This window comes from Myiozetetes cayanensis, unplaced genomic scaffold (assembly GCF_022539395.1).
Source record: "Myiozetetes cayanensis isolate MyiCay16 unplaced genomic scaffold, myiCay2020 scf7, whole genome shotgun sequence".
Taxonomy (NCBI): Eukaryota; Metazoa; Chordata; class Aves; order Passeriformes; family Tyrannidae; genus Myiozetetes; species Myiozetetes cayanensis.
Window position 1 is genome coordinate 45,247,496 of NW_026087964.1, and position 27,553 is coordinate 45,275,048.

General features: G+C 39.4%; 2 protein-coding genes across 7 annotated transcripts in view; both read right to left on the bottom strand.

The window, feature by feature from the left end:
* Positions 1-1,292: 1,292 nt before the first annotated feature.
* On the bottom strand, positions 1,293-15,172 carry LOC126652112 (cytochrome P450 2U1). Its single transcript, XM_050338692.1, has 5 exons — positions 14,716-15,172; positions 9,204-9,836; positions 5,702-5,863; positions 4,633-4,800; positions 1,293-4,228 (listed from the first exon to the last, which is right to left on the bottom strand). The coding sequence occupies exons 1-5, from the start codon at positions 15,155-15,157 to the stop codon at positions 4,050-4,052; spliced, it is 1,584 nt and encodes a 527-aa protein (XP_050194649.1). The 5' UTR covers positions 15,158-15,172; the 3' UTR covers positions 1,293-4,049.
* Positions 15,173-16,196: 1,024 nt separating this feature from the next.
* SGMS2 (sphingomyelin synthase 2) overlaps positions 16,197-27,553 on the bottom strand; it is a 60,236-nt gene continuing 48,879 nt past the window's right edge. For all 6 annotated transcript variants that reach the window (XM_050338699.1, XM_050338702.1, XM_050338701.1 and 3 more), the window contains one exon: positions 16,197-26,918. In XM_050338699.1, the coding sequence (XP_050194656.1) occupies positions 26,715-26,918 (204 nt within the window). In that variant the 3' untranslated portion in view covers positions 16,197-26,714. The remainder of the gene's footprint in view (positions 26,919-27,553) is intronic.

Sequence of the window (27,553 nt, forward strand, 5' to 3'; positions counted from 1 at the left end):
CCTTTCAGGCACTTGCAGAAAGCGACAAGGTCTCCCGAGCCTCTTTTTTTCTCCAGGCTAAACAGCTCCAGCTCCCGAAGCTGCTCCTCACAGGACTTACCCTCTCGGCCCTTCACCAGCTCCACTGCCCTTCTCTGGACCCTCTCCAGCACCTCAATGGCCTTCCTGTTCACATCGTTAGAAGCTCTCTTTCCATAACAAGTGTTTCCTGACTAGAAGGTGATTTTATTTCCAGGCTAGCACAAGTTATGTAGTAAACAACAACAACAACAAATTACTTCCTTTATAAATACTAACAGCTGAATCATATCAGATGCAGACAGACCCGATTTTCCATGTAATTCATTTATCACCAGAACAACTGGCACTTAGAGTCAGCAAGAGCAGAAGCTGACAATACAGCAATTACAGCATATTTTACTTAAGTCAGCATCAGGGTAAACATTAAGCAGTTTTAGTCAAATAAAAGAATAAGAAGATTCTCATATCTCTGCACTTTGTACCAAAAGCCAGTAGGTTAGGCAGGAGCAGGAAGTGTCTGTGGAAACAGCTTCACTCAGAGACTCAGAGTTACTGCTCTTTGTGTATACAAATGACAGCTGAGTGGGTAATTAATGAATTTCCCTTAAAAAGAAAAAAAAAAAAGCAAAATATAAAGCACTATGCGAAGTAACCTGCAACCTAAGCCCAGGGTGTAAGACACATGATTTCCTCATAGAGCTGTGACTCCTGAGTGCCCAGTTTCCAGCACACACCACTGCTCATACCCACTTCTCCACAGGCACTTAACTGTTTGCTCTCAGTTCTTCCCTTCTATGTAAAACAATCTCCTCCCTCCCACTGGGCCTCCTCTGGGCCAGAGGCCCCAGCTCTCTGTCCTCCACCCCAGGCTCCCCACAGAGACCCCTCTGCTTCTCTGCCCTCCATGTCCCTCTATGCCAGGAGTCCAACAAAGCTACACCTCATCTTCTGCCCGAGATTTTCTTTCTTGCATACTGAGCATCTCCTCCTGGTGACAAGTCATCTGCCCTTTTATCTTCCTCACCTCTACCCTTCCCTCTCCTTTTATTCCATGTGAGTGTTTTTAAAACATTCTTTGTATCATTTGACCATAATGTGCCTGGCACTGTATTTTTCCAATTTCACTTTGTTCCCCCATCTCCTTCACTACTCATCCAAAAACATTTTGTAACATTTTCTCACTCAAAAACTTCCGTTGTAAGATGTCAAACACCACATGCTTAGTCAGTAAGTGGAACTCATTGAAAGGACCATGCAAAGCTGTCAAACACTTACTTGAGAATTACTTTATTAAAAATAAAAATACATTGAAGCAAAGTCTGAAGTAATTTTTAGACATAAAGATATTTTCAGCATTCAGAAACAGCCACCCACTTGTATTTACATTTTTCAACAAGGCATTTGATATGCTTCCTCTGCTGAAAAAAGAGAGGGGGAGGATACATTTACAAACGCAAACCAAATCTGTTACCATTTTACTTAGTTTGCCAAATATGGAAACACACTTTGAAAACCACAAAGATTTTGTTGCTTTTATGCTACTGTTTAGCTACTTTGATGGCATCCTGTGAAAATTTCAGTGCATCTGGAAGACATGAAAGGCAGGTCTTTACTGTCATTTCTAACAGCATCTTGCATTCTGACAGACATTGACGTGACTGAACCTTCACATCAGTACTTTATCTTGTGGCACAATGCAGCATTTGATTACAGGTATCACCAAAAACCACATTCTCAAGGTACTATTTGCAGAATGATAATTTTTGAAGGACAGTTTTCAGAGGTGACATTTTAAACTAAACTCAGCAGGCAAAACAAGCACAAATATGTACAATTTCACATACTAGGGGACTGTGCAAATTGTGTTTTCTTTGGAAGATGTAAAAATAAAATACTAAAGTGCTTTTCAAATGTGTCCTCATTGATCAAAAGGACAGATATTTTGTGTAAGTGATCAGTTGCACACCATCATGATGTTCCTTAGAAGGCATTTCAACAGAAAGATAAATATTAGCAGCACTAAATTTTAGCTTCTCAATCAAGCATATGCTATTTTAAGGATTTTTCAGACAAAAATCCCAGCTGTTCAGAGTGTTTATTCATTGGAAAATACAAAATTAAAGAAACAAGTGCTTAATTCTCCAATACTGTCAGCTTTTAGAGCAAGTGCTAAGTTTTCAAAAATTTCATACAAATTAAAAATTTAACAGAAGCTTATGAAGTCCAATGAAATCTACATAAGTCTTATGAAGTCCAATGAAATCTACATAAGAACTGGAAGTTCTCACACAAACAGTGGGATACCTGACCAATCAAATACATAATTCAGAAATTAAGGCACCCTGTTATTCAAAAGAGGTAACAGAAAACCTTAATTTAAATCCAAAATAACTATCTTACAGTCTTTGTTAGGCACTACCTGGCTTATAAAATTTCAAGTTTAAAAGTGACAAAACCAGACATTAATTTAAAGCTGAAAAGTTGATTCTTCTTTTACAATTTAGGTTTAGTTTCTGCCATGGAATACCCAATTCTAAAATTACAGTCAAATTAACATTCCAGTCTTGTAAACTTGACATTAGGAGGACTCCTGGTATTCTCTAGATCTCCAGTGACAGAGAGGAAACTTCCTTTAAAAGAGTACATCTGAACTTAATTCAGATGTGATAGGAAATTCTGCTAGATCAAAAGGAGTATAAAGTGATTTAATAATGATTAAGAATAATTAAAGGTTAATTGTTACATATACCCCCAAAAGATCGCTTTACATGTTTAAAAGACCTTTCAAATACAAGGCGAGACTTGACTGCCCTGTTCTGAAACACCTAACATGAGGTTTCCTTGGCCGTTGGTGTGACAGTGGGTAACAGCACTAAGATTCTGCATATGTAAAGAGTAAGGTACAGTAATATTGTATGAACCAGGTATTTGTACTCCATGTGGAAGATAACAAAGAGAAAGATGTTGTATTCAAACCTCGAGTTTGTCAGATTCCTCCTGTTCCATGGTAAACGTAAAAGACCCTCACCTCTAATGCCACTGTGATGCCGTATTTGAAGAGTCCAGTTCCCAAAGCCAAAGAGGTTGTGGCAGTGCTGTCCACACTGCCAGTGAGTGAAAAACTTGAGTGCAAGCCCCGAGTCCAGGATTACACAGGTAGAGTTTTCCCCTATAAGTGGCTGTTGGTCTCGTCCAGAGTGCAGCCACTGCTGCCATGGGGAAAACAGGGAACGCCAAGAGGCAGCACAGATGTCGTTTTGAATATCTGCTTGGCACCAGAGAGAACAGACTTCTGCTGTTTCTTGTTAGAGAATTCTGCTCTCATTTATATGCTGAAATAAAACATCTGCATCCATATGCTGCACACTTGTTTCATGTTGAGAATATGGCATATTCAAGCATTCATTTGGCCTCAAACTCGGGGTTTTTAGTGAGCCCTGATAGTCGAGAACGTTTGAATCCAGGAATCCAGACTGATTCGATCCTATCTACACTTGCAAGAAAGAATCCTCCAAGGTTAATAGAAGTGTCATTTAGTAGTTTCCAGAAAGTGTATGTCATTATTTAAGCTCAATTACAATATTTCTTTACACAGAAAATGCTAACACCCTGTCATTTGTTAATCCTTTTAATATTACATGATGTCCTTCACTCCTTTGGTAAGTTAACTCTTTATGTGCCGCTTTTAAAATTTTTTATAATTACTATCTGCTAAAGCATTAACAGATGTTTTGGACCATTCTTCCATAATTAACATTTGACAAACTGACAGTAATAGCTTATAGACAGGGTTTAAGCCCAGCAAGTTTTAATATCAAACTGAAAACTATGCTGTCAGTTTGTTTGTGGAATGCAACAGCTGACAAAGAAAGTCTTTTCTTTCCAGAAATCTAAATGGATTGATCACTGACTAAGAAAGTGTATGCAGTTGGTGTTTTCCTGAGAAAAAAGAATCAAAAGATGGAAACAAAAAAAAGCTGGATATTAAAAGTGCAGTATTTCTTTGCTAAATCTTTTTTGATGTTAAATCATTTCTTCATAGCTATTATGTTGAACGGACATGGAGCCAAAGTTAGACCAAACCTTCCCTCCATGGATGGTTTTGCAGCATTTTCAGGGTACAAAAAGGTAAAACTTTGCATTAGGCTTGTGAAAATCAGGAACAGCTCCATTTTTGCCAACTGCTCTCCCATGCACACACGTTTACCTGAAGGACAGTTCGAAGAGATATGTTACTGGCTTTATACAGGTGATCCCTTTGTTAACACACATGTAATTCCCGTGCTACCACAGTCCAAACACAGAAAGGCTTAAGCTACAATTAAGCTGTGAACTCTGAAGCTTTTCTTCTAAGCCTGGCTCAGCAGTATTACTTCATATTAACAGCACTTACACCCACAACAAAAGTATTAGCAAAGGACAATTCATTCTTTCTGCCTGGCAACTGGAGACTTTAGGAACCCAACTCATTTTGCAAGTCACCAACTGTAATAATAAAACAAGTTCTATAGTTGGTCCTATGTGCATTTTTTACATCTCACACCTCCAAGGCCCTAAACTTGAAACACCACCCCCACCAAGCACCTAATGGCTGCATGTGGATTATCTTACCCATCCCAAAAGGAATGAATGACTCTTTCTTAATTAGCTGCCCATTTTCATCCAGAAATCTTGATGGTTGAAATTCATCTGGTTTCTCCCAAATGTTAGGATCTCTGTGTACTGACCACAGATTGGGCACAATCACACTGCCCTTAGGAATGGTATATCCCTGTAGCACTTGAAACAAAAGCACAGAGACAGAGATGTGACAAGTTGCTAGACGTAAACATGGGAAACATCTCACTAAAAAGAAAACTAGAGGATGTCATAAAAAATTGTATCCACCCCTAGCAGTGGGTTGCAAATGTAGCAAACCCTTAAGGCAGAGGTGCTACCCTGCTTTAGAGTCAGAATCACACAGGCCTGAGCAGCTGGAAAGACATCAAGTTACACCAACAGCTCCCTGCAGAGAAAAAGCAGCAGCAATTGCAAGAAATGCACTCTGTAGCATGCAAGTGCTGTGACCCAGTTTCCTCTTACTCCTGTGGTGTCACAGAGCCCCAGCACAGTCAAGGGACAGGTTTTGAACTGTTGTTACAAGAGGATTTTGAAATCACTAGTCATATTTCAGCTTGTTGCACCTCACTGTCCTGAAGCCAAAACAAGTAAAAAAGATCAATTCAGTACTGGGTTTGAAAGCTGAGTATGGCTATCTTACACTGGCTTTAGCCAGTGGTCAGCTATAGATAAGCTAGAAACATATGTGGAGGTAAATGGTATAAGCCTTTAACCAATCAACTGCTCTAAATTGATGTTTTCAGACCTCTGTGTCAGAATGCCAAAAACAACTGTTTCAGGTACAAAGGTGGAGTCTCAGCTGCCAGCTATGACTAAGCACATCAGTCAATACAGGCTGACCCACATAAAAGAAATTGCTCTAAATTAGGATGTTAGGTCAGACATGCTGCTTAAATAAAGGAGTATCTTGAGGCCACCTACTCTCTAAAAATGGCATTTTACATACTGGGGTTACAGGTCTATCACATAAATGAGGTCTTTGTAAACTATCACTAGATGACCCATCAGATCTTCATCCTCCAAAGAAATACTGTAGTAATAAGTCTCTAGAAACACTTACGAGCAGTTGCTGAGGCCATTCGAGGAATAGAGAGGGGAACAACTGCAGTCATCCTCTGCACTTCCATAATGGTTGCCTCTGTGAAGGGCATCTGAGCCTTGTGAGCAAGCGAGGGGACTTTGTCACGTCCTAGAACTGCTTCAACTTCTGCATGAACCTTCTCTATTCAAAGGGAGCAAGAAAAATAAAAAAATTCAGAAGATGCACTACATGTCAGGAGACGTCTTCCCAATATCATTTGTCTACGCTTCATTGTTTATATAGGTTTCTCAAAAATTACTTAAAGATGTGATCCCTAGCTGAAATAACTATGCCAGCATAATCTTTAAGAACAGGCTCAGTTAAGAAGTAAACAACCAAGAACAACTGTCACAAGTAAAGCTACTGAGATGACAGACATTGCTAGCACTTCTGCATTGGAAGAGTATAGGAAAAGTTCTGTTGCAATTCCAAATGTATTCATAATCTTAACTTTAGGAGGTTAATTATATACATATATATGTATATACATATATATATATACACACAGTAATTTGAATGTTGAAAACATCAAGCTTCTTCCATGCATTAAAAAACTTGAACAAAAAGAGAAGTGTGTGCTGTGTGTGTCTGCACATGAAGAGATTGGAAAGCTTCTCATGCAGCTGCTTTAGATACTTCGTTCTGGAGCAGGAATTCTGGTGCTGTTACTGCAAGTGTACAAGCCATTTAACTTGTTCTTGACACTTCTTACTTTCTAGTCACAGAAGCTAAACTCAGCTATTTCCCAGTTCCCCTAAAAGGCAGCAGCAGATGCTCCTTCCCCACACAGCCCTTCTGCAAAGGAAAGAAAAAAGTTAACAAGCTAATTTCCTTTCTCATTCACAGGAAGCATAAAGTGTCAAAATATTTGTTTGCCCCTTTCATCTCTCAAAAGACTCAGCATACAAGCAGTTCTCTTCACGGAAGTTTCCAAGATGCAAGATCTGCTTCACCTATGTACATACAGGATGACGTGCCTTCTCTTAACAGGTAACTTGGAATCTGGCTATACAGCAAAAGACAGTCTTGAAAGAGGAAAGCGCAAAACTAACCTTTAATCAAAAATAATAACAGTCAGTTTTCAGTTTTTACCTTTTGTATCCTCAATACTTCGTGGTTGTCCTGCCTGCCTTTTCCAACCAAGCTGCTGATACTCTTGAATTTTTGCTCTTTTCTCTCCTTAGCAGTGATACAAGATTAAATGAAAGCTCAACACAAAAAAATAAGTGTCCCAGTTTCCCAAGCAGCATCCAGAATTGCTGCCTGAACTGGGTCCAATGAGCCGCTGCTGCCACCTAATGGTTTCGCTAGTAAAAAAGTTCAGGTATGAGGAACATTAAAAAATACAGCAAGAGATATGTGCTGCTGATGGCATGGCTCTCCAGAATCTTCTTTGTGAGGGTTTGCTACTTTTACATAGCCCAGTATTCAGGAATGTACAGTAGTTTAAACAGTTTTCAACATTAAAAAAATAAAAGAGACTGTCTCATGCCAAGTGTCACATCAATGCTTCATCTCAAACAACTCATTTGTTCAGTTTGTAAAGAAATGCTGAACTATACAGAAAGCAGCCAAACTGCTGCTCACATTACCAAGTGCAAAAATACAAACTTGAGCAGTTCTCCACTAACAGCATGATATTTGAACTGCTCCACAACTTTTCACATATTTAAAAGTCTCACAGATCTTCACAAGTTAAAGACCAAAACAAAGTCAGGGAACAGAACAAACCAAATACTTCGCATGGCCTCACCACATTCATTGTCTCACACCCATCCTTTTCTTTTCCATGTAAAAAGCAAAAATGGTTTCCAAAGAGAAAAAGGCTATTCCAGATTTTTTTCCCTGACAGCCCTTAGCTTGGCTTTCCATGTCTGCAAGCAACATTTGCCACTGCTAAAAGTTACAAAATTCAGGTATTTTCTTTAGGGAAAAAATATGTCAATATGTTTAAGAGAAATACATTATCAGGGTCAAAAAACGAGGCCCCTACCTTACTCCAAGGCAATCAGGATACATAAGGAATGGGATACTAGAAGTAAGAGAATCACATTCCATAGCTAAGTGATACACTCTGGACTACAGAGCTTATTTAGATTACTTGACAACAGCCACAGCATAAGCAAAGGTGGAATTGGAGAGAAGCAATAAAACAGTTAATGATCATCAGAAGAGGGAAAACTGACCAGCACATATACACACAGTAACACACAGGTGGGAAAGAGGTTAAAAAACACAAACCAACACAACACTATCCCAGATTTCATTTGTGTAATTTAGAATATATCTAATTCATCTAACTGCATACCAGCTCAAGCAGTGATAACACAGGGACATCAAAAATAGAAGACTAAGCCTATGCAATAAAAGTTTATTTTACAGTTGTCCCCAGTGAACTCTCTCTTCCACGTATTGAACTCATGTCCCATTGTGCAATCTTTAGTCAACAAACAGGTGGACTTTGTGCAATAAACTATGATCTTGACATTTAATCACCTTTAACAGTGATTATTCCAGACAGATCAGACTCTGAGGGTAGATGAGTCTACTCAGAGTCATAACTCACTGAGTTTTGAATACCTTTAAAGTCAGAGATTCTATTAACTTCCAGGGCAATCTGTTGTGCTCCTTTGCCATCTTCAACAGGGCAATTTTTTTTTCCTAGTATCTGATTAGAATTTTCTTCTTGTAGAGTGTCTCCACTGCTTCTCTCCCTTCCACTGCACACCTCAGAGGAGACTGCCCCCATCTCCTTAGTCTCTTCCAATCAGGTAGCTGTAGACAGCATAAGGTTTCCCCTCAGTCATCTTTCCCTAATAATGAGCAAGACCAATTCCTTCTGCCACTTCTTGGGGGTCATGTGTTCCATGTGTCTTCCTCTCCCGCCCCCTGCCATCATCAACCACCTACCCAAGGTTCACCATTGATACGACCACTCAAGACTCCTGTGGAGAGGCCTCTCCAAAGACACTGGTGCTGTGCACTTGTGCCAAGTCCAGCTTGCGTAAACTGTCTCTGACCTGATCTTCCTCTACAGTGGGTAGTGTTTCACTTCCCCAGGCTCTGCCACTAGGCTCAACAACCTCCCTGCTCAGGAAGGCATAAAAGCAGACCTCACCACTGTGGATCTTACACATCTTGTATCACTGCTATATGCCTGGAACACCACAACTGCCAAAGTTTTTCAAGCACGCTAAAGTTCCCTGGAATTACTTGGAAAAGATAAAGTTGCCCCAAAACAGAAGAAATGTACAGATTAAAAGGTCATTTAGTACTTAATATATAACACTAACCTAGAGGTCTTCAAAGCACAGCAGGATAGAAGACGTCTGATTACATATCAGCCTTTCAAATTGCACATACACACATACTGTTTGCAGTTCAAATGATTTCTGCACTGTCTCTGTTTGCTTCCGTTTCTGAGCATCCATCCAGAGCTTTACCGTCTGGAATAAATCACCTAGAATAAAACTAGTCTTACCTTGTACTTCTGGGTAAAGAGACATGTAGAGGAGGCACCACAGTAATGTGTTGGAAGTAGTATCTGTGCCTGCAATGAAGAGGTCACCAATGATAAAAAATAGGTAGTCATCATTAAAACTGCTCTCCTTGTTGTTCTTTTCCTCTTCTGCATGGATGAAGTACATATCAATGAAGTCCCTGGGATTTGCTGCATCCAGCGTGTCCCTGTGCTGTGCAATTATTTTCTTCAGAAAAGCAGTAATATCTAACTCCGTTTGCCGAAGCTCGCGGAAAGGCCCAAAGGGAAGGTAGTAGAGCCAAGGGCAGATGTTGACCAGGATCATGTAGCTGTTCACACTCAGCTCCAGTGCACGGGCCATGTTCTTCAGCATCGTCTTGAACTCAATGTCTTCGTAGTTAAAACGCTTGCCAAAGGCCATGGAACAGATAACATTGGACACTGCATTGCGAATGATCGGAAAGGGATTAAATGAATCTTTCCCATGCTTCAACATTTCTTCCTTTATGAAGTTCAGCTCCTCAATGATTTTAGGCTCTAAGCTGTGTCTCCCTACTCCAAAATGACGCAGTGTTGAGAGAGAGAATTTCCTCTGTTGCTTCCAGACAGGACCATACGGTGCAAAAATAACACCTGAAAAAGAATGGAAGAGTTTGAAACCAAAATACCCTATTTTCAATAAGAAATAATTATATGGACCTGTAACCCAAGAACCAGAAGAAAGGGAAATGATACACAATAAATGTATCCCAAGCACTGGGCTAGGAACTAGAGGAAGAACACCAGGTTCTTTATAATAGCTTTGGGAAACCCTGTCCCCCCTTTTCCCAATCTGAGAAATTAATATTAAAGTCAGATCAGTAGTTTTATTAGTCTTTGCAAGGCACAAATAGATGGAGAAGAGGTATTAAAGATGCTTCATTACTACTGATAATTTTGTAGGAATTGTTATTCTAGGACATAGGTTAGTTATTGCCTTTTCTCCTCAGTGTCCTGAGGTAGGAATTTCTTCAGCAAAGCAGAAGACATTAAAACACAGGCTGGCTTGTATTTCTTTCCTCCTTCACGTTATACAAACTTCTCAATACTTTTTGCATGTGTTTCTATTAGAAGCAAGGTTTTTCTTTAAGTTGTAATAAAAATAAAGGATACACACGCTCTGAACAAACCTGGAAGGTAAAGACAGGTTCAGAGCCACTTGGCAAAAGCCTGCTTGATTTGCATCTCAACAGTTTTGATGCCTTCAGGCACTTGTTCTGCATGATTGTGTCATCATGAAACACCATTTAAATTAAATCCCTTAGCTTCAAGTATAACTGCTGCTCACTTAAAAACAGAAACATCCCTTCTGTTGAACTAAAAGACCACGCCAAAGACACTTCAGGGTAACAAACAACCTGCTGTATCTAACATACTCCATGGTTAAGCTGGTGTCCTCAAGCAGAGTAAGTGAAAAAGCAGGCATATTCGGGGCTGAATTTGGCCAAGAACCAACATTTCCGAGGTTTGTGGCTGGGGTGGAAAAGAAACAAACATGGATTTCTTGGAATAAAACAAAGTTATCACTATTTCTACGCCACAACAAATATCTCAAAACCAGACTATACATCCACAATCTGTTCCCCTTTCTATCATTAGGAAAGCAAGTTTTAGGATTCAAATACTTTCATAAAATAAAAGCAACCTATTGTCTTGAACGTAAAAAAGACTCTTGTAGCCTCCCAGAAAAGCTACCACCACCAACACACCTTCCCACACCCAGAGTCTCCAGCAGTCCTGCACAGCATGGTGTTCTCTCACACCTTGAACCCCCAAATTGCTGCAAAATACTAATAACTGATTTGCAGACTGGGAAAGAACAACACAGGAGACAGACTGAGGAGGAAGAGCAGCATGAAGTTAGAGTAACAGAGATAAGAGAAGAAAGCAAACTGTCAACTGGATCACTATTAAGCTACACTAATGGAATAGTCCTTCGCTGTTTTCAAAGAAAATCTCTGCCCGCCCTGAAAAGTCAAGGTACCCAGCACAGATAACTCTACTCTTTAAAAAACCAAAACAACCCTAACAAAAACAAACAAACAAACAAAACAAAAACACAACAAAACAAAAAAAACCAAAAAAACCCACAAAACAAACAAAAAACCCCAAAACACAAACCCCAGAAAAACTCCCCAAAACAAACTAAAGCAAAAAACAAACAAACAAAAACCTGAAGAAAATACAATAATGAATTCTAAAGCAACAAGAATAACCAAGACTTCATGCTCATTATAGAGGGCTAATTCTATGTACTGATAACAAAAACCTTTCAATATAACCAACAAATTCACAGAACCAGAGTTCATTTTATTCTCCTTTTTTACATGAAAAAAAAATGTAAATCCTTACAAGAAGCAAGTTCTGGCAAAGGCTAATTTACCCTCCCTCTCCCCCATTTCTTTCTGCTAGCTTTAGTGTTGCTGCAATACTGGGAACACTGACCAACATAGAATTCATGACTTTTAATAACATTTAACTTCTGTGCTGCCAGATGTCCACATCTGGATGTACACAGGGTAGGGCTAAAATGTCAGACAACCACTCAGGCTCCATCCACTCTAGAGACTGAGTCACTGCTGCAACCTCTCACAGATATAAAATACAGAAATGCTTTACTAAAACAAAATGACCAAAATCTACGTTTTCCCCAGTCTGGTATTTCTGTTCCCACAGATGTATGCACAGAAGCCTTCAATTAAGACTTAACTTCTACCTTCTCCCTTAAGTTCTCATGGCACTTCCCATCCAGCCAAGGCAGTCTCCCTTCTTTACTAATCAAGTTGCTGAAATACAGTATTTGCCATTTCTGGTACTTCTACTTGCTCTCCCCCACGCACAATATTCTACTTGCATCTTACACACAATCAAGCCACAAAGCTGAGATAAGCCCTGCTTTCTCCCATACCATACCCAGCAGGTCAGCTCAGGGTAAAGACAAAACTATCACAGAAAATGTAGCTTACAAGGAAATAGCTCTGTAAGTTCATACCCTGTAGCTTGTTTATAGAACAAAGATACAGGAACCCAAAGGGAATACTTACTGACTCAAAGCACCCCAGTGCTGTAGTACCCAAATTGTGACCAGCAGATCTGAAGTTACCCATCATCCTGCTTTATCATTTCCTTTCCTAATACATACTAACACAATTGCCTCTGTCCTGACCTGCAGTAAAGTCTCACCCATGAACTCCTGAATCTATGATCAGGAGGCTCCCAGACCAACCCTCAGAGGCCTCCAGTTTGAGTGTCGTAACCCACGGACCTCCTCCATGAACCACAGACAAAAAAGAAACACTAGTTAGCACAAATGTAGCACCACAGATGTTGAGTCATTTCCTTCATGCCACCACTAAACCCAAGCCAGCCCAGAAAGAGCATCTGTAGTTTCCACCGGCTTTTGAAGAAACAGCAGCCCACACTGCCCACATTCACTGCCTTTGCCCTTGGTGTACTCAAAACACACCACCCCTGCGGTTCATTCTACAACACTCCCACACCTGTGGCAATTCAACCAGCAAACGTGCACGCTACATACCAGCTCGGTATGTTTTAGAGACCACTGGGCAGCTCTCGTCTAACAGTCCTCGTGCCTGAGCGCAGTTATGGAGAGCTTCCACACAAAACTAGACGTAAAGCAATGTAACCTCCCTGCTGCAGCGCAGCACAGGCAGGTACAAGTCCCTGGACTTGGCTGCAGCACGCTCCGGCTCTGGACAACAGGCTCCTTACACACTCAACTCCCCTGGAACATCCACTAATGAAAGTGGCTAATTGCCCTGGCTAGTCTTGGGGCACCATGTTCAAAAAAGCCTATCAGAGAACATGAAACATGAAATTCAGAGCGTTTAAGGAAAAAGAAATCCACCATGAGCCTAAACATGCAGTTTTAGAGCACTGCTAAAATCATGTAACTCCTCTTCCCCTTTCCTCCCCCAGTTCTTGCTAAAAGTACTGTACCTAAAAATACTCATGCATGATAATGTGCCAGTAATATCTGTCTCAGACCAATATCATTAAACTAATATAATTCATAATTTATTTTTTTATTCTTTAAACCAATTTCAGCAATGGTACCTGATCACATTTTAATAAACATGACCTACGCCACTCGCTTTCCTCTTATCTTTACAAGGGTAATTCTGGTACACTAAAAAAAAAAGCAACCAACAAACAAACACAAAATCCAACATTAAACTGGAAGAAAATAAAAAAAGGTAAGTTTCACAACAAGCTAGCACACTAACAAGCCTTCTGGGCTACACTTCCTAACTGGAAATGGAAAATTAGTTTTCCACAAACTCTGACAGCCATAATGACCTAAAAACTAACCATGAAGAAATTCTAACTGCAGCATTGCCAACATGTGTTTACACTCTCCCATGCCCTCTTTTTGCAAGAGCTAGTAAACTCTCTTTTGACCTATAAAAAACCAAACCAAACCAAACAAACAAAAAACCCAAAAAAAAAAAAAAAAAACCCCCCCAAATATATTCAGTAAGTTCTGACAAGCATAATAACACACCTGCAAACATCTCAGCAACAGTAGCTTCCACACAGGCAGCACAGACTGCACAGCTACAGAAACCTGCTCTTTGCCATCGGTACCTTGGTAAGAACTGGGGAAGTGTTCAGTTTAGTATACCACTGCCAAAGTTCTGACATTTTTTCTCCTGACACAGTCAAAATCAGAAAGCCCCCAGATGACAGACCAGCAGTTCCTTAAACCCCTGCACAAAAGCCAGTCACAGAATTAATTAGGTTGGAAAAGACCTCTGAGATTGAGTCCAATTTATGATTGAACACCACCATGCCAACTAGAACATGGCACTAAGTGCCACATCCAGTCTTTCCTTAAAACACCTCCAAGGACAGTGACTCCACCACCTCCCCAGGCAGCCCATTTCAACACCCAATCCCCCTTTCTGTGAAGAAATTCTTCCTAATGTCCAACCTAAACCTCCCTTGGTGCAGCTTGAGACTATGTCCTCTTGTCCTACCGCTGGTTGCCTGGGAGAAGAGGCCACCCCCCACCTGGCTACAATCTCCTTTCGATAAGTTTGGAGAGCGGTAAGGTCCCCCCGAGCCTCCTCTTCTCCAGGCTAAACAGCCCCAGCTCCATCAGCCGCTCCTCAGTCCCTTCACTGCGAACAGAGCTAAAGGGATGAGGCATTTCAGTCATCCAGAGGTGGTCCGTGGTGCACAGCACAGCACTGCCCAGCTCACGGGGATGCTGCATGTCCACCTCAAGGGAGGTTGACTTTCTCTCTGCGTGCTTTCAGTCAGCAGCAGGGTGAAGGATACACGCGAGGAGCAAAAAAGCAAGTAAATGGTTCACTCTGCAATTCACAACACTTATTTATAAATTTCGGCAGAGCAGCCACCAGCCCCGCTCGGTATCATCGCCCTGGCCATCCATCAGGGTGCGACAGCTCCCCGAGCGACACCCGCCGGGGCGCCCCCGGGCGCTTACCCTTGTTGTGGGTGATCATGAGGACGATGGGCACGGAGGGCCGGTCGCTGAACACCTCCGCCTTCTCCACCAGCGCCTCCCGCACCGCCTCGAAGGTGTTGAGCACGATGAAGGGGCGGCTGCCCACGAAGAGCCGGAAGACGCTGCCGTACATCTTGGTGAGGCCGGTGAGGAAGACGTGCGGGGAGAAGGCGGGGGAGACGCGGCCGCCGTCCTTCCCCTGCACCGCCCAGCGGCGCAGCAGCGGCGGCGGCAGCAGGGCGAAGGCGAAGTTGCCCACCAGCGGCCAGGGCGCGGGGCCCGGCGGCAGCCCCGACAGCGCCCGCGGCCGCCGCAGCAGCAGCCAGTAGCAGCCGAGCCAGCACAGGGCCGCCAGCAGCAGCTCGGTGGCGGTGGGCGGCCGCAGCAGCCACGTCCAAGCCTCCGTGCCCGGCGCCGCCATCTCCCCGGGCAGCGGGACCGGCGCGCTGGCCCCGCTGCGGGCGAGTAGCGGTTTAAGATGGCGGGGGCGGGCGGGAGGCGAGGCCCGCGGCGCCCTGACCCCGTCCCGCCGGGGCTGTGGGCGGGGAGCGGGGCCGGGCTCCGCCACCGCCGCCGCCCTCCGCTGTCAAAAGCTGGCCCGGTGCTTGGACGCGCTCCAAGTCTAAAAGATGTCATTGAACACAAGCACACGTGTTCAGCTAATTGGAAAAAAACAACAACAACAACAAAAAGAGAGCGCTCCCCACAACCTCATAGGACTTGCTTGCAAATGCTCTTTCTGCAAACATCCATTTTTAGTGGTGTTCAGAAGGAAACGAAATACAGATGTTCTTTCTTCCTCCTGCCCAAATAGAAAAGCTGGGAGTTCTAAGGAATAGACCAAAATGTTCTGTTTTCATAACCAAGGACTAACCTAGAAACATGTCTCAGCTCCAGGTTAAAGCAACTGCTTGACACACGCAGAGCAGCACACAGAGGCTTACCAGAGCTGGACTTTCAGAGGAAAGATAGTTTTAGTTCTTTCCCACAAATAAACAAAACCCCAAAACAAAATTAAAAAAAAACCCTACAAAAACCCCAACACAGAACCCCATCATCCACACCCCCCACCTCCTCCAAAAACCCAAACCTACCCCCAACTGGTTTACAGGGTAACTTCCCTCACTCTGTACAACACACCTTGGTGCGCTTTTTCCTGCTGATCAACAATAAAATGTAATCCCTACAAAGGTAATCAGATGTTGAATATGCTACTGTAAGGTGTTCCAAGCCAGTTGCTGCAGCATCAGTGATTTTAGTAAGTGCTCTTGGTACCCCCTCACTAAAAGAGAAAAACACTGTGGGCAAAACACAAGTACACCATCTTTAAAGTGATACTCCAAAAAATAAAAAAATCACACAGAACAAGAGGTGCTTATCCACTAAAAAGGGTGTTGTTAAAAAACTCCTTTTTAAATAGTTGAGCATTCCGTAAAGATAGTGACAAATGGCTCATAAAATAGTGGCATAAAAAAGGTTTTATTGCAATTTTACAGAAGTTACAGGAATTTTAGAAATACATAAAGCTTCAAATGGTCAAGGTCAGCTTTCCTCCAAGCAATTAAGGCAACTGTCTCTTTAAACAGCAAATGGACATTTTACTAGCCACAGATTAATCAAAATTAAAAAACTAAGAACACAGATTTAACTTAGAACAGAATGCAGCTTTTTTTTTTTTGTTTATATTTGCAAGAAATTCAGTGGTTAATTACAACGTACACCAATAAAATGTAACTATTAGAAAAAATATAAAAAGAACAGGTGAAAATTTAGCTGAACTAAAGACATCTTAAATCTGAGTTTCAAGAAAAGTTTAAATTCTACAGTGTGAAAATAAGAAGCTAAACTATTCAGCACAGCTGAAACGCATTACTGGTTTTGCCTGTTTTCTTTATAGAGGAGTAATCTAGTCTCACTTCCCTCTTAGTCTACTCAAGAAGTTATACTAGATTAGAAAAAAAAGAGCCTGCTTTCCTTCTATATGCAATTGAAGATTGGTTTCAGTGGCATATGAGCAATTCAAGCTTGCCCAGAGATTAAATTCCATGTTAATTTTGATAAAAATGAGATTACTTTCATATTTTTAAATGAAGTTACTGATGAAATGTAAATTTTGCTCTAGCATATCAGTACATAAATGGATGTTTCAAGTTCAAATAACAGCTGTTGCAACATTAAAATCAATATTTTTAAATTTAAATTAGTACCAAATAGCCTCTTTATAGAGCATAAAATTAACAGCAAAACAACACATGAGTACTAATATTCTGCATACCCCAAATAACCACACATACAAGTTTTAGCACTATCATGCTTCCCATGGAAATCATTCCTTCTCAGTTCTAGTATCAGTGTAATAAAACTCACCCTCCCTTGAATTCCGCACTTAAAGAAAAGACATTCTTCAAACTCTTTTACCTCAAATTGAGTAATCAAAGCATTTGGTGACTTTAACAGGTAAAAAAACACAAAACCATGTAACAAATGAATAAAAATCCCCACCAGAGTAAAGACTGTCATTAAACATCTGAAATAGAATAGTTCAAAGGAACTAATTTTTCTTTAAAGATAACTAAGTTAAAGAGTTAAGGCCCAAGCAAAAACAGTAGAAGTTTAATTAACACAGTAAACTCTCAAACATAATATTCTTTTCTCAAACTCAGAATCCTATCAACACTTACAACTGTTGAGCAGCTGTTCTCCACAGTTACTGAGTTAGCACCCATTCTCTTCAAGTATGGGCTGTGGTTCTATATGCTTTATTTACATTTGCAGGCAACTTTTGGATTTTTATTTCCACAGGCACTTTATTAATAAAAAAAACACTCCCTTTGTCAAAAGAATGTTGAAAATAATTTGAAATCTCTGAGTTAGACTAGTGCACTGAAACATGTTTCTGTAACACAGGAGATGCTAAGGCTAAAAAAACACTCTCAGTCAAGTGCATGTCACATGCTTGCAAAGGCTTTGTTTTTTGCAGGGCATTCAAACCTGCAGCCATTTATCTCTTTATATTTCTGTAAATATTGCACTTTTTTTTTTTATTAAAAAACAAAAGCCCTTTTTCTCTGAAGCATCTAGTAATTAAGAGATAGGAAAGTTAAATTTCAGTGTGGTTTAGGACTGTTATGGATGACTGCTCTATCTTTGGCTCTTCCAAGTGTCCTACTATTAAAGCAAGCACTGGGACAAGCAGCAAGACACAATCTAGACTATTGTTACTAGATTATCCCTCTTCACTCAAAAAAAACCCCAGCCCACCCTGATTTTCTCCTAGATGGTGGGTTTCTGCTTTAAGTTAAGTTACTTTAGCCATGGAATATTCTTAGATCTTAGACAAGCCCATATTCCTTGAAATACAAGGTGCAAGTGATTCAAGAGAACTTATTCCAGCATATGAAAGAGAACAGTTTAGGGACCAAAACCTCAGAGCACGACTACTGTAGAGCAGAGGAATGTGCTGCAGTGTTCCAGGCTGCACCCTGCTCACTCACCAAGGTGTACCTGGACATGGCACCCACTCTGCATGTTCATGTGTCCCTATCAAATAAGAGCATATTTATTTCAGAGCTGACTACTAAGATTGCCGTGTCACAGGTAGATACTTTTACAATGGCAAGTTGACATGTAAAGGGCCTTTAAAAAGAACTAGAGTCCTGGTATTCTCCATGGATAGAAAGTGCAGGTACTGCTGCCCAAACATGCCTCTTGAAAAGATTTGGAAGTACACTGTCCTTCATTATATACAAAAAAAATCATAACCAAAGGAGGGAAGGAAGAGAACAATAACTTCTGCAACAGAAGGCACAAGAGTTTTTCATCTTAAGAGAATGTTGCTTGTGAAGCTTTTAAACAAAGCTAGAAAATTACATTGCTGTTTCACAATCTAAACTACCTAGTTCAAGGTCCTTCCATGGGTTTTTACGACTTCCTACTATGAAGAGCCTTGATAATTATGTCAAATTTCAAGTCTGTTCTTTAGGTATGATTACGTGGTCATGTTCCTTCACAAGTTTGTTTTTTAGAAGTTTCAGCAAAAGGTGGATCTACACTGCATAATTGGTGTTCGCCTGCTACAGCTTTGTGCATTTCATATCCTCTCTCTGTCTCTGAGGCTTCAACGATGATGATGAAGCCAGAGAATGATTTTCTTTAAACTACTAGCTTGCACCTTAATCCTGCCAACACAACTCCTGTATTTTAGACTGAGTTTTAGAAGATTACCTGTCTTAAAAATGTATGAAAATTGAGACTTGGACATGTAGTTTAGACCAATATATTTACTTCTAATGTTTTCCTGCATTAAAATACTTACCTTTTTTGCAGTTTTTATATAAAATAGAAATAGAAAAGGGTCATTTATATTAAAAGCATTTGGAACAGGCTCAAAAGGTACAGAAATTTTGCTTTATTGAAAAGGTGTCAAAACAGCTTTCCTTAGTGTTCATGGGTAAGAAGAGAATACCAGCTCTTAATAATATCTGAGATCTTTAGCACCATAAATGGATGTTGGTTTCTGATTTTTAAAGATATGACTGGTCATGTAAGTAGTCCAACAAAGTATTGCATTTGTTAGTACACAGGCTGACCATAAAAAATTTCTACTTGTATGTGCCAACTAAACCACATAAGACAACTTCTTTACGATGTTTTTACCAAATTCATGGCCAACAATGCAAATGATCATGACAGCACCTTTGGAGAGAAAAGCTAAAAGATGCTCATGTTATTGCTTTTTTAAAGTACAGCTAGTGCAATAGGGGTTTTTTGGTGTGTGGTTTTTTTTGTTGGTTTTTTTTTTAGTTTTTTCTTTTTTTATACAGTGAACAGATTGCAACATCTTACAAATCACAGCCCTAGCTCTCTCTTGCACATATACAGCAAACCACAACACTCAGTTACCTAACCAAAATAGCTGACATCAGCTATAAAGTGTCATCCTGAAAATTTTGATAGATAAAAGTCAACTCTTGCTCTTGCTAACTTTGAACAATTTCCACAAAATTGAGGCCCAGTTTGCAAACGTTAGTGGAAACTACAGCACAAAAGGTCTTTAAGTATTATCATTTGTTATCATAGCATTATACTGCACAGTTTTTGCAGAACTGGACCCTAAAGCCATAAAAACCTGCCATTTATTAGCCCATCGTGCATGCATTACAGCATTCCTGTATTACCAGGCAGGGTTCCTCAGCAGTCAACAGCTTTTCTTGCCTAATTTTTCCAAGATTGGATATATAACTCCAACCTATGCTATGTGCAGAGCTACAGAGTCAACCTAGGTGAAATCAGGCAAGAAAAGCTGTCAGCCAACGAGTAGGGAAAATATGTTGCAGTTAAAAGCGAGGTCCTGTAGTGTTTTTACAGAAGTCTTTAGCAGTTCTCAAAGTCACATGGAAAGCACGAGAACATCAGCCATCACATCATTATTTCTGCTTTTACTTTCAGGTTCCTTGATATTACCCTGACCTCATGAAGCTGCCAGAACTCATCTTTTTCACATCTCACACATTTTCTCCTGAATCAGGAAAATAAACACAAGCAAACATACTGAACATTTAAAGAGGAAGAACTGATTCCTGACAGGGGAAAAAATAAAAAAGCATGTTCTAGCATGTTAGGTTTTGTACTTAAAAATAGTTTTGAGTCTCAAATGGTGCAAAGATGTGTCTGACAAGAATGCCTTCTGGCTTTAGGGTTAATTATGGAGTCTTCTCAAATGTAAATCCTACTCTTCTGTATTGAGCCATTTAGAAGAGGCAGACATAGTGAGACAAGAGCCCAAATCAGCACAGGCTTAAGTGCAAGCAGCATTTTGAGGGGCAACAAATTATGAAAAAAGTGGAATGCAAACTCAGTTTTTACAGAAATAAAGCACTGATAACAAGTTACTCAAAATGTAAGAGGGGTTGGAGTTTAGTAATATTGTTCATCCACAAACATTTCAATGACAGAGGTCAAAGTAAGCAGGGAGATAAATTTCCTCTTGATATTCTCAGAACTCCTGTAATCTCTAATGAAAAAAACCACAGTAATTTAAAAAGCAAACAGACCCACTCAATTTAAAACCAACTCACATGCTTGAACCCCAAATTTTCTGCTTCCTTGAATTAGAACACAGCTCTCCAATGACTGGTTTTATGGACATCTGCCTTTTCAGCCCTTTCCATACTTTTCTGATTTCTAAGTGACCTTCTCTACACTTTTTAGTTATTGCCACCTTCGGCACTGTGCTCTCAGTCTTAAAGGAGCTCAAAATGACAAGCAAAGGTGGCTCACAGCCTACTATGTAAGTACAACCTCGTTTACCTTCCCAGAGAAGCCTCTGTGTACTGAATCCAATACCACACATGCCACAGGGGCCCAGGTGCCCAACTGCTCAAGATGCTTTCACTTCAGACTCCTTTCTGACTGCTGCTTCTTTTAATTAAGAAAAACAAAACAAAACCAAAAACCCCAAACCAAATAAAAAACCCCCAACAAACTCAAAAGTCAAATATATTTCAGCAAAGTTACTTCGTGAAAATTCTCTCAATTGGCACAAATGAGATTATTCTGTAGTAATTCTTTGCAGTGTCACAAATGCTAACCTCCTACAAACCTTGCTATGCTGAGGGCAAATGCAAGAGCTTACATTATTATATAGGCACAGCTTGAAAGAAGAGTATTTCTCCTAGAAGAAACCCATGCACAGACTTCTTAAAAACATCTTAGGCACTGTACATAATGGTTCTACATTTTTTTCCATTGACATTTACCAGAACTAAACCCAGTTGTGTTTAACCATACAACAAGCAAAGGACAAAAACACTCACTCCTCATCTAGGGGAGGGACTGGGCCAACCACTACAGGATACTTTGAAAAGTGTGAACACTAAATACAAAAGTATAATACAGCATCTTTTTTCAACTATAGTACAGATAAGACTGCATGTAGCATACAGTCAATATAATTTTAGTTCAAAAGTCACACGCTGCTCCTTCCAGCAAGAGCTGCTTTCCTCCTTTCTCCTACCTAGTCTGCATCTCAAAGGTTAGTTCACAGCAGAGAGCCATAGAAAACAAACTGCTATTTGCTAAACTCCAAGTCGTTTGTAATTAAAACATTTTAACTGAAAACAATTCAAACCTTCCTGAGTTTTTAATCACCAATTTACATTAGGAGAGAAGGAATCTTCAACACCAGTATTTCAGATACACGTTAGAGACTGCCCAGTATTGTTACTCCATCGTAAAACATCATTCAGGCATTCTGAACGTTTTGTTAGGAAAGAGGAGTTCAGAACTAGAACGTTTCCCTAAAGTACACAAGCTACCTGTATCTAGCCTGACATTCTCGTGTGCTACTTTCTAGGTTAATAAGACTTAATCATACAGTTAAATCCATGGGAACTTTAGCCAACTAGAAAAAGCTTCAGTATGTTTTAAGCATTGCAGCACTTTGTTCTTGTTTTAGAAGATATTTTTACACAAAAACCAATTATTTCTACATTACTTAAAAGTCCGTTGTAGTTTTAGCTCAATTTCATGTAAAAAGCATTATATGATCACCATCTATTTCTGTGTTTTCATCTGTCTTCCTTTTTCTTGTAAATACTAGAACAAAAGCCTTTGTCCTGTTTCAATACACTTCTTTTTGGACACTGGGAAGCATAATAAAGTAGCATAGGAAGGCTTACTTTAAGTAAAGTTACTTCAGTGGCATGCTAGGATATTTTTCTCATGTGCACTTAAGCAGCAACACTCATTTGAGTGGAGCCCAACAGAAGTATTTATTTTTAAGATCCCTCTCCTCAATAACTGAATTTAAGATGTTGACTTTACAGTGCCTTGTATAGAGCACTTTAATTCGGAAGTGTTCAGCCTTACAGTATCACTCTAATTTTGTGTGTCCGTAGAGGAGTTCTGGGTAAGTTCAAAACATGGGTATTGTAAAAATATCAAGGTGACAATGGAGCTTTCTAGCTAAGTCTGCTAGTAAGGAAAAATGGTTTCAATACAACTGATAGATTGGACATGTTTTCAAAGCTACCCCATGAATCTTTAAGATTCAAGGTTTAAAAATTAAAAAAGAGAAAAAACCAAACCAAACAAAAAGCTATGGAAAAGTTCATTTAAAGTAAATGGGAAGGCTTCACTTCGCACTGCTGTTTATGGATCTGTTTCTAGAACTGTAAATCATACTTAACATCTACTGAAATGAGAAAGAATTGGGGTCAGTACCAAACAACTTACAATAAACTGTCTAGCCAGATACTAATGATGGGAAAAAGCAATACCTCGAACAGATTCCGATTTAAGACACTGGTAAGTGGATTTGCAATAATCCAATTAAGAGATTGCTCTCTCATATCCTACAAGACTTCCCAGTTCCGTCTCTGTTACTGAGCTTTATTTCTCTATTACATGAAGGTAATGCATCTTAGCATATACAGTCTTAATTTTTTTAAGTTTCCTTCTCTCTCACTTTTTTTTTTTTTAAGGAGGGAAGCAAATGCAGAGTTCATAGCAACGTTTAGCACAACTATTTTTGCTACTACCCCATCCGTAGCAATCTTTCCAAGAAAACTGCAATGAAGGATGACTAATATATAGTACCACTTATGACCACATGGGAGTGCTAAGTACGTACCAGAAAAAAAAATAAACGAGTCCATTTACAGTGGTTTCAAGTATATGTTAATCATTTCTGGCATTAAAATGAAGCATCTATAGCATGACCATTTAGCAGATTTCTTTAAATCCTCAAGTTAACCTGTTACATCCAGGTTTAAACTTAGATTAGGCATTTAACAAAGCTTGTTTCATAAACACAAAGCACCATCAGCAACTAAGTCATACTGATATGCCAGGTGTACAGGTGTAGAGTTTAGTTGTTGGTTTGGGGTTTTTTTTGAAGTGTCTGGAAAGTTCAACATGTAAATGCCCTTCAGTAGAGAGAAGCAGCATGTTGTAGTCACAGCATAGGTGCAGCTTATGTGACACCTCTAAGAAATATTGTAACTAGGAAAAAATAAGTAGTGACATCTGCAAAACACTGGGCATATACAGTCCAAATAATGCACTAATAATTTGATTGTAGGCTTCAGTGAAGTTCAAGTTTCTCCTGTTCTTTCTACCTACTGCAATGTTTTTTCCTCTTTGGATGAAACTGTATTTTCAGCTTCACGGTATCAATATACAATGATCACCAAGATCTTAAAGTGAGTAATTTTCATGCAGTAGTTATTGTTTGTATTGGTTAAACTACTATAGCGGTAAGAATCGGCATATACAATTACTTACCCCATTTCATCACCTTACATTTAGGCCTAAAGAATCTTCAAATACAACTATACCATCCAAGTTTGCAAAGCAATTAAAAGCTATTGAGAGAGTAGAGACCTGGTGCTTTCTGCTAATTAAATGCACACACCCCCACACCCTTCTAAGGGCTTGGATACAATGGAGAAATACTAAGGACTTACCGAGGGGCTGAGCCAGAACAAGATTCAAGTATTTTAAGCTAGAGTTACTACTTAAACTCTCCTTTTGTATTACAACAGAAGTTTCTACCAAATTCAGCAGTATAATGAAAGCTTACGCAGCCCCACAAAAGCAGAATCTTTACTTGGTTCTATTGCATCACTTTCACATTTTTACCTTCCAGAAATCGGAATAAGTATAAAAAAACCCAAACACCTCATTCTGTGTGAAGTCTACTTTGAAGATATATTACAGAAATCCCACTGAGACACAGTGGTGGTTATGCAATTAGCTATCTAGACTACCTAAGTATTTATTTTTCAGCCCAGATGAAAACCACTGCTTAAGCTCCTCCTGTAAGGCTTCTCATCATGTTTTCAAGGCATCGTTACCAATAATGAAATCCATTCATAAATCACAAAAGACAGTATTACTACAAATAGCATAACATGACCATATTTATGATATCACAAAGCTTAGATTTCATCTTTAAAAAATTATGCTCTATGAAGTAGTACTGATATAATAAGTATCTTGGGAGATCTACTGATGACTGACATTGAACAGACTCATTTATATGATAGAGAAAAAGGACTCATGTTTTGATACTGGCTTTTTAGCTGTTCAAAGTCTGCTAGGAGCAAGCAAATAGAAGCATAGTTATGCCCATATACACACAACTTCAGGGGCATGTTATCAGAGCCTACTAAGCTCATTTAAAATAAAACCAAACATCAGCAGAACTTCTTTCTTAGCTAAGTTTTACCAAGGATGTAAGGAACATTGTTTATTGTATTGTTTTGATAATGCACAAAAATACTCATGTACAACAAGAGCAATGATCCCCTTAGTTAGAAAAAAAATCATATTTTAATACTATTTAATTTTATAACTTTAACTGAACTTTTTAAAAGGAAGTTGTCATAATTTAAATTGTGTTCACACTTGTCAGTCAATTCCAGACATTCTTAAAATTAAGCAGCATTTCCTTTATATTAGTATCACCTCAACACTTGGTGCAGTTTTACTTTTGCATCAAGTTTCACTGAAAACTGGAAAACAATATTGAGTTAACTGCAGAAATTCATCCAGAATAAAAATGGTTAAACATGGTATGCTAATTTTCTGCTTTGCTTTCCCAACAACACAAAACATAACCCAACAAGAACCTGGTAGCTGTTAATTTGTGGTTTTGTTACATGTTTACCCCATGGTAATTTCCCACTTCCTCAGCCAACTTGTTTAAGTAGACATTTTAATTGGACTGAAACCCTGGGAAAAAAGGAAGCTACATGTGAGTCCTACAACAGTGTATTTTAATATGAAATGGGTTTTGGTAATAACTGAAGAAATGCTGCTGTTGTAGGTATTTACCTTGGCACATTTTTGTTTGGTGGGTTTTTCTTTTAAAGTGAAGTCACAGAAACATGTGTCAACAGGTAAAAAAAAATTCAATGTAGAACTATGGTTCCCAAGCAAACTTGCTATGTAGCTTCAGCAAGAGATAGCTACTAAAATTCAAAATTAAATTTTAAACGTAGCCTCATTTTGGACCTGGCCTTGCGTTGCTCAAGCAGGTGAGAGCTGTGGGACTTTTGCCTGCATCAAGAACTCTATGATCACTCTTCCCAGTAAATACCTTTGTTTAGTGTGTGCTTTTGTGTGCATATGCATGTACATACACTGACAGGCACTGTATAGCTATATACACAAGGCCAACTGTAATTAAAGATTTAGACTTTGAAACTGTGTCCCTTACTAAAAATAAAACTTTAGGCTCCTTGAGCTCTGATGTTAGCAGCTATTTCTAATTAGCAAAGTCATCAGGTAGCACAACAGTTTGAATATAAAATTACTAATAAAAATGTAAAAATTGGTACATAGTAGAATATATGGGAGTTAATAGTGGTAAGCAATATTTTAGGGTCATAAGATATTCATACCCACAGTGTGTAAAAAAAAAAGTCACACTTGCTTCCAGCTGTACCAGTCATGCAGAGGCCTTACCTTCATTAGCAAGAAAAATGCAACAAACCACTTCCCACAATTGTGTTATTTTTTTTATATACCTCGATACGCCAATATCGTGCCTTTACAATTGAGCATGTTTTTGCCCTTACGCACTCCAGAGCTCTGAAGATGAGACTTTTGGGTGCTTCTGTGGATGAGCAGTAGTTAGTAATGAAAGTGTTACTGTAGTCTTTGGCACCTCTATCTCGTTAGTAAAGCAAAGTCCTGCTCCATTTTTTTTCTTTAATAAAAATATCCCATCAGTGGTGCATTTCATTAGCACTGAGGAGTAGAGTAGGTCTGTACAGCCTGATAGGAAAACATCTGAAATGGCAATACATGTCTATAATTGTCTCTTCAATCAATAGCACAGAAGCTTGGTCCACTTCTTCAGTTACAGTATAGTCCTCTTAAGAACTTTGGTTACAGCATTAATGTTTTGGTAAAAAACAAAACAAAAGAAAACAAGAAAAACCACAGAGCAGATGCTTTCCCTCCTTTCTTCAGGTAGATTTTTCATTGTCCTCTCCTGTCTTCTGAACCCGTGAATACTTTTTGCATGAAGATTTGAAGCAGCTGGGAGGCCAAGATATCGGCCAGGAAAAGCTGCAAGGAACAGAGCCTTGCACATTCTTCTCAAAGAAATAAAATATTGGATACCACCATGCTCGAGAGAGAAAATTCGTCTGTGAAGAAACCTTTAAAGTCTGTATTGGCACAAGCAGATAAAGAAGAAAAGGAAACAGTCAGTTTAAAGCATTATAATCAATTCTATTGAGTCAAGACAACTACAGAAATGCATTTCCGCAAAGACAATGAGCATTTAGCCTAGAAAACACAGAATTGAGATAATGCATAGATCATAGTCCAAATGCAAATGACAAAATGAGCATCTCACACAAAAGGATGCTTTGTTGCTGTACAAAATTTAGGGATACAAAGCACCCAAGTCTTTTTGAATGTGTTTCCAGGCATGTCGTGTTTCCATTGATGACTAATAGTTGAAAATTGGATTAAACTGGCTTGAGAGCTATGCTTCTACTTGAAAGTGTTGTTTAAACAACTGCAGCAGATACCTTCTGAACAATATACTTTCAATGACATTTACAGAAGAACTGTCACTTGAATTTTAGGACGGTCTAGGTAATTTCAGTTGGCCACAAATTTTATTACTGAACTACCGATTATTCATAGGTTGAGACAAAGAAGGGCTATTTTGTAAACCAACTACAGCAATAAAACCTCAAAGTTCAAAAATATATTTTAAAGACAAATTACTTAAACACTACAGTGAAAATCCTCGCCCATTCTGTTTAAACTTCAATATGGAACCCCTATTTTT

What these genes read in the sequence shown, in the direction of transcription:
- LOC126652112 (XM_050338692.1), bottom strand. Translation starts at nt 15,157, where the DNA reads ATGGCGGCGCCGGGCACGGAGGCTTGGACGTGGCTGCTGCGGCCGCCC. An exon ending in AATGGCCTCAGCAACTGCTC is followed by an intron (nt 4,801 to 5,701) that starts GTAAGTGTTTCT and finishes TTTTGTTTCAAG; the next exon opens with TGCTACAGGGATATACCATT. An exon ending in ATTCATTCCTTTTGGGATGG is followed by an intron (nt 4,229 to 4,632) that starts GTAAGATAATCC and finishes ACTGTCCTTCAG; the next exon opens with GTAAACGTGTGTGCATGGGA.